Source organism: Zingiber officinale, chromosome 8B, assembly GCF_018446385.1.
Source record: "Zingiber officinale cultivar Zhangliang chromosome 8B, Zo_v1.1, whole genome shotgun sequence".
NCBI lineage: Eukaryota > Viridiplantae > Streptophyta > Magnoliopsida > Zingiberales > Zingiberaceae > Zingiber > Zingiber officinale.
The window spans coordinates 39,604,168-39,611,395 of record NC_056001.1 but is presented as its reverse complement, the minus strand read 5'-3'; the positions used below and the strand labels follow the sequence as shown (position 1 = coordinate 39,611,395).

The following is a 7,228-nucleotide window of genomic DNA, read 5'->3' as shown; positions in this document are numbered from 1 at the left end:
TCTGGTCATTACCAATGATTGCATCAGTGCTTATAGTTGCCCATGACTTCGCAAGGACCACATCTTCATCGGGAGACAAAAATCTTCTTTTCGATTCATTTTCCTCCAGCTCAACTTCACGCTCTTCTTGTGATGAGTGTGGTGGCACCTGAGTTGCTGGAATAGATGATGGCATTAGAGATTCTTTGTTGCTGATAGATGGATCAATAGTCGCCCTTCTAGATTCATTTTCCTCCAGCTCAACTTCACACTCTTCTTGTGATGAGTGTGGTGGCACCTGAGTTGCTGGAATAGATGATGGCATTAGAGATTCTTTGTTGCTGATAGATGGATCAATAGTCGCCCTTCTAGATTCATTCGAAAGTATGATAGGTGGTTGAGTAGGAGAAACCCCGTAAGGATAAGGCATCCCAAGTTGGCTACCCATTGCTGACCAGTCTTGGGATGGATATATACCAAATGGAGCTGAGGCGGTGTTACTTGGATTCCACGGCTGCAAAAATTTTTGAGAACTTTGGGGATTTGGAAAATTTGGAGAATATTGTGGAACATATGAAATATTTTGAAAATATGGAGGATATTGTGGTTGAGAGAAAAAATGAGGATATTGGATATTTGGAGGAATGCGAGTATTTTGAGAAGATGTATTTCCTTCTGTATTTGAAGAATTCAAAAGATTCGCAAAGGAAGTATTGAGATTTTCATCCATCTCGAATACAAATAGGGAATGAAAGGAAGAATTGAGTTGAGAGCAAAGATAACAATGGAATGAATGAAAAAGATCTCATATTTATAGATTTTTTATATATTAAAAAATTAAATTATAACCGTTGAACAACGGCTAAAAATTAGTCGTTGCTCAACGACATACAACGGTTGTTCTCACTGAAATGAGAAGCAGGCTTTAATTACCAGGTTTTTTGATTTTTTTTTAATTATTAAAAAAAAATTTTAAAAAATGAAAAGACGAAGAAGCGGCTCCGCAGCGGTGGAGCCGCTTCTTCGTTTTAATAAAAAAACCTCCCTCCACTATGGGAGGGAGGTTTTTCGCCAAGTCCACGTCACAGTGGGAGCTCGGAAAGAGCTCCCACTGTGGATGCTCTTATCATTGAGCCAGCCCAATAATACATTCGAGTCCTTGACCTGTTGGACGTGCTATGGTTTTGATACTCCAAACCCTACTGCAACAGGCTTCTCGGATGCCTGAAGTGACAAAGTTTGAACTATCAAATTAGTTTTTCTTTATATATAATAGAGAGTAATTGGCCTCGTCCTCTTACCCTTTTGATATCCTTGAGAAGATACTGCACTTGGCTGTTCACCGTAGGACGAGCACCAGTAACTCCAGCCGAGCTTGCAAGGTACAGGAATCCTCCTGAAGAATCCGCAATGGCCTCCTATTAGACACAAACAATTTAATGCCGGAGATTTATGGGTACTTAGTTGAATTTAAAATTTCACTACAACAAAATCGCTCATAGACATCGGTTTTCCACCAGTGTCTATTTGATTTTCGACCGATGTCTATGAAGCCGATGTTAAAAGTCTGCCATTTTAGACATCGGGTTAAAACCGATGTAGTATCACTTAACGACACCGGTCTTCGAATCGGTTATTAATCGGTGTAGTATCACTTAACGACACCGTTTCATCAATGGTGTAAAACCGATGTAATATTGTATGTTAATAACACCAGTTTTGGCAGCGGTAAATGACCGATGTAATATTACTTTATAACACCGGTTTTACATCGGTGGAAAACCGATGTAATATGTATATTTTTTAACAGCACAGATTTGATTTTAAAACCGACAATAACAAAAAAAAATACACAAATATTCACAAATTGTACAAATATTCTTCATTCAATAATATCCATAAAATACACAAATATTCACAAATTATATAAATAATCTTCTTACAACAATATCCATAAAATACCCAAACATTCTTTTTACATCAAAAGCTAGCTAATAGATATCAAAATCAAAGTATAACATTCTGTTAACACATCAAGGTACAACTGTCTCAAATGTAATCTAGCATGCATTCAGCCCACTCGAACCGCACTTCATCAATTTCAACTCTGGAGTACTTGAGATTTGTAAACTGTAAAAACACATAAATAATATATTAGTAAATCAAGACCAAAAATCATAGTTGAAAAAGTAGTAAGAGCACCAGGTAACAAGATGACTAATTTGAATGCTTAAAAAGAGACCTATTCATCATTTATCTCAACCACATCAATGCTTACTTCAATGCTTGCAATAAGGATCTTCAGTGATTCATAAGGTAAGAAAGTTGAATTTGCGATCAAATGAAGAAAGAATCATATTCAGCTGTCAAAAGATAACTAGGTCCATGCTCTTAGAGAGAACCATACAAAACAAAATGAAAGGTTTTGAACATAAAAAAAAAAATGTTAGTCATGCCAAGACTGAGATCACTCATCTATCTATCATTTCAACCTAATAAATTAGTTACTTTGGTTTTACAAAGTCTCCCAATTGTGTAGGAAGATCACAGAAGAATATTCCTGATAAAAGTTAACTTTCTTTAGTAGAAACAACCAATAGCGCTATAACAAATCCAGGAACAGCAACCAACCATTAGTCACTAATATATGAAGAGATTGCAAATGGAAGTGAACTTAAAGAAACAAAAAGAGCAAATAAAAATCAACTAGACAGCAATGGATCCAACATAAAAAATTGTGCAAAAACTAATAAATAATAATAAGGGTTACAAATCACTCCTACACAATCAGCACTACACTTGCTTCCAACTAAGAGAGCCTATAATTAAACAATCAAAAGTGTACCAATAATTCTCCTTTCTGATAAATAGCTGTAATAATAAATCAAAAGCATAGCATGTTGTGCTCATATAGCTAACAATAAAAGTGAAACAAAAAAATATAGCTCTTGGGAATTAACTGACACGTATGGTAAACATGACCACCAAATCAAAGATGAAGTGTGTGAAAAATACCTTTGGTTTCTCTTCCTCCTTTGGTTTCAGTAGCTCTTCCTTTGAAATAGCTTTCCCTGCAGAAAATAATTCAGTCACTCAGCAGTCAGAAACATGCAAATATAAAACTACAAAACCGGTAGAATCTGGGCTTCCAAATGTACATGAAAAAATTTCAAATTCAATGCTGTGTCAGAGAACTCAAACCTTTTGCATCATGATATACTGGTTCTGCACTTTTACCACTCAAACTAGGATCCAAGGATGCAAATCTGGGACAAAAAAACAAAGAATAGTGAACATATATATACCAGTCGTGAAGGCATACTCAGCCGATGTCGTATCCGTTTCCCAGTCCTTCCATCTGTGTATCTGCCCAAGAGAAGATTATCAATGCAAAGTGGATATTGCAACAGCTAAACTAAATCATCCTCAGGTAATGCTATGGAATTATTCAGAATGATACATAATGTAATCCACTACTCTGTCACTGCAGATTCACCTTTGCTCTTCCAAGGACCATTATAAGGGCACTATTTACCACATGAAACTCAGCCAAAAAGAAGATCAGAATGTGCAACTGGTGCAAGCCTGTGGCAGTAATCAGTTGCTCCTTTTCCTACAAGTGATTGCAACTGAACATTTTAGTGAAAGCTTCTTAGATTTTGTTTACAATAGATTATTTTCAACCAAACAATCAGAGAATTGGAAGTTGCTGTGCACTACTCACTGGGGGGCATTCAACCACTGAATCATCAGCAGCTAAAATCCTGCGCTTCAGGTGTGACTCCGTCAGCACCAGCGCGAGCAGCCGCCTTTTATTTCTGCCAGTTGACTCTGCATCAGGGCGACATGGCAGCATAGAATCTGCAACTGCCTTTGGCACACAGATTTTCGCGATCTGGTCCTGACTAAATGTCAACAGCAAGGAGATGAAGCCGAGAATCATCAACTCTACGAAAACCACAATGGATCACAGAGTTACAGTAATTCATCTATTCCGGATACCATGCACGTCGAAAGAGTGCTCCAATTTAGGTATGAACTTTCTGGTTTTATCGGCTTTCACCTTCTCAAGAACTTCAAAAAGAGTTCTCTTTTGCCTCTTGATAAACCACTGACAACGAAGTCAAAGCAGATGTAACTGTCAGTCATATGAGAAAATGATGCTAATGCAGGACAAGATGGAGTAGCATAATTCCAAGCTAGGAAAAAGATAAGCCATTCAAGGATCTGAAGTATGAAATTATCAGGACAATTTCTCACTTGCAGCCCCAGACATTCCAGAAACTGAAAAATGATTAATCTTTAAGATATAAACTGAGAATTTATAAAACCATGCTTCCTCGTGAAACATGACTGATAACTCGTAAAGAAACCGCTTTCGCTTCATTTAATTTTTTGATGTTACTGATAACTCCCAAAGAAACAACAAAGCAAAACAACTTTTTGTATTCGCAAACCAAGTTCATCCTGATCAAGATAGTTTAGATTTTTTTTTCCCAATACATACATACATAGATCAAGATTGAGACAAACGCCTCATAATTTTCCTTTAAAAATTATAGTAAAAAAAATAAATTCCTGAGCAACTTTCCTGTCAAGAAAAATACCCAAACACATATCAGACAAAGTGAAGCTCTGACTCACCTCCCGGACATGATGAAGTCCCTTCTCCAGCAACAGGGAGATGATGATGATGGCCAACTCAAAAATCGAGCAATCGACCTACCTATCCGTGAGCTACGCCATAGGACTCAAAAATCGGCCCGGCGTCGAAGATAGAACCCTCAAACGCCATGCCTTTCTTAGGGTTAAATCGGTCGCCCATGTTCCTCGAGAGCAACAAGAAATGGAAATTCAAGCTAACATCTTTGCTTTTGGAGTAGTTTTACTAGAAATAATCAGTGGAAGACCTCCATATTGCAAGGAAAGAGGGTGTCTGATAAATTGGGTAAGATGCATATTTGAAAATATTTGATACTCAAAAACAGCATCAGCTTCTTGTAACAGATACTGAGGGCATAAACCCAAATTTGTTCTTATTTCCTACAAACTTCCGATAATCATTTGTTCCATGTAGTTTAGAAGCTTAATTCTCAACAAGCCCTCTAATCAGTTCATACAATAGTCAGGGTAAGTTAAAGGTTGTATTACCTCTATTTAGCTACCTTATCACATCCCAACTGAGGAAACCATAGCCTTGCTGCAAATCACAAGTTTCTTTCAACATTATCTTCCCTTTGGAGATTCATTAGTTGGAAAAGACATAACATTGTTTGCCCTTTGGGTTTGCTAGTCTCAAGATATATCCTTCTTGATCCAACAGTTTGTGATTCATATTAGTAGATTCATGCTATATATCCACGGCTCATTGTTCTTCTATGTTATACAGGCCACAAAGTATCTTCAAAACCCAGAAGAGATAAGTAAACTAGTAGACCCTGAACTGAAAAACACAAAGTTAGAAGACCTCGCGGGTTACAGTTAGCCATGTGCATGAAGATGGGGGTCTAAAAGTGTATATCTGGTTAAGTAGGGTCATACTTGATGGTAGATGTACAAAAAAAAATTGGTTCTCAAAATTCAGAAAATACACTTAAACAATAAAAAAAAACTTAGTTTAGAGTCACAAAATGAACCTTTTGCTATGAAACAGGAGCCCAACATTTAAACAATCAAAATAAGGATTAGTATTGATTACCCATTTATCTTAATAGGTTAGGTTAAATTCGAGTATCAATCCTTTAATCCTAAGGTTACCATTTAAGATAGCTTATCCAGCCACTCTACTCACTGCATCTCCTAATCTCTAATTCCTTTCTTCTTAGGCAATCATTTAGTCTCCAACTAGTATATGGTTTGTAACAAAAGCATAGCATTCGGGTTGTATAAAAAAAATCATTGTAACAAAAGCATAGCATCCGGTTTGTATCAAAAAATCATAGCAAGCACAAGTTTGTAAATCACGAATAAGTATTGGCAACATAATAGGCAATGAATGAGCCATATTGGAATTCAAGCAGGACAAATTGAACTTGAGATTAAGTATTGCATAAAGAAAGAATTGGATTTACCATATCCTTCCATAGAGATAATTTGTAAATCACCACCAAAATAGCGAGCATAGAGACGACTAATTGGAAGCCCATAACCATAACCAACCATAATTACTCCATCTGAGCTTCCTTCATCGTTTTCCTCGAGTGGATTTTTAGCAGTGCTATAGAGATATGTGAAAATCTTTGGAAGACCACTTCTTGGTATGCCACCCCCTTCATCTGATATCTGAAATAATTGATAGCATATCAAGATCAATATTCCAAAGCTAGAAAAACTAGATGATTGATATGTAATAAGAAATTCCTCGAACCATGAGTATTAACAAACAGAGAAATGCCATAAGATATAATTTAATGATATTAAGAAGAAGATAAATTACAAAAATTAGAAATTTTTTGCATTTATCCGGGTGTTATACTTGTATCAACAGCAGATGCTGATATACATGTTGGCAGTAAAAGATTTTCAACAGGCTCTGACGTATTCTTGTATGCATATAGTTAGATATAGACAAAGTGGAAGACTCTTGGATTTCACATAATCATTGTCTGGTTTAAAAATAACCAGTAGCAATGAGCCCCAAATTCATGAAATATTTGAGAATTTCCCTAACTTTCATTTGTAATAGTTTTCTGATAAATCTGATTAACCACTTTAAAGAGTGAGGAGTTAGTCCAATTATGTTCTTCAATGTATAATTGTTCTCTGTCTTGCAAATCTACATCTGGTGGTTCTGTAGTATCAACACTTTTCAAGAAATAAAAAATGTCTGCAAGACATCAGTAACTATCAAGAATTCCCAAAGAAAATATAATTTAAATTCATATTTTTCATCTTCACTACATCTAGTTTCTATTTTCTAGAGTACCTAGTATTTTGTGTTAAATTCAAATTCTGCAACTTGCCAAGACAGCATGAATTTTTAACTAATCCTTTCTTATTCTTGAAGTATTGCAATCTTGCTTACCAAGCAGAATAACAGTAATTGAAGATTAAGTATTTATTGGTATCGTACCTTTATTGTAACATCTTCAATCCCATCAGCGATAATAATTCTAACAGGAGGGGCATTCTTATCAGAATTCATAAAACATTCTTGAACCGCACGCAGAGAGTTTTTTACCAACTCAAAGACCATAAGGTGCAAATGAGAAGGAACATACCTGGTCCACAGTAGCAAGTTGAAAGAAAT

General features: G+C 36.0%; 1 protein-coding gene and 1 long non-coding RNA gene across 3 annotated transcripts; both read right to left on the bottom strand.

The window, feature by feature from the left end:
- Positions 1-2,051: 2,051 nt before the first annotated feature.
- Positions 2,052-7,218, bottom strand: LOC122016457 (pyruvate dehydrogenase (acetyl-transferring) kinase, mitochondrial-like). 2 transcript variants are annotated; one of them, XM_042573758.1, is made up of 3 exons: positions 7,052-7,218; positions 6,051-6,261; positions 2,052-2,109 (listed from the first exon to the last, which is right to left on the bottom strand). In XM_042573758.1, exons 1-3 carry the CDS (start codon positions 7,172-7,174, stop codon positions 2,081-2,083), a joined length of 363 nt encoding a protein of 120 aa, XP_042429692.1. In that variant the 5' UTR covers positions 7,175-7,218; the 3' UTR covers positions 2,052-2,080. The 2 variants fall into 2 exon arrangements, with proteins under 2 accessions (XP_042429692.1, XP_042429691.1); XM_042573757.1 differs by lacking the exon at positions 2,052-2,109 and having other exon boundaries at positions 5,961-6,261.
- LOC122016458 lies at positions 2,994-3,496 on the bottom strand. Its single transcript, XR_006121127.1, has 2 exons — positions 3,181-3,496; positions 2,994-3,050 (listed from the first exon to the last, which is right to left on the bottom strand). It is a non-coding gene; the product is annotated as an uncharacterized LOC122016458 (long non-coding RNA).
- Positions 7,219-7,228: the final 10 nt, after the last annotated feature.

Excerpts from the sequence above, each read along its gene's own strand:
- LOC122016457 (XM_042573757.1), bottom strand. The coding sequence starts at position 7,174 with ATGGTCTTTGAGTTGGTAAAAAACTCTCTGCGTGCGGTTCAAGAATGT. Across the intron at positions 6,262-7,051 it reads TTGAAGATGTTACAATAAAG|ATATCAGATGAAGGGGGTGG; the intron begins GTACGATACCAA and ends CAATTATTTCAG.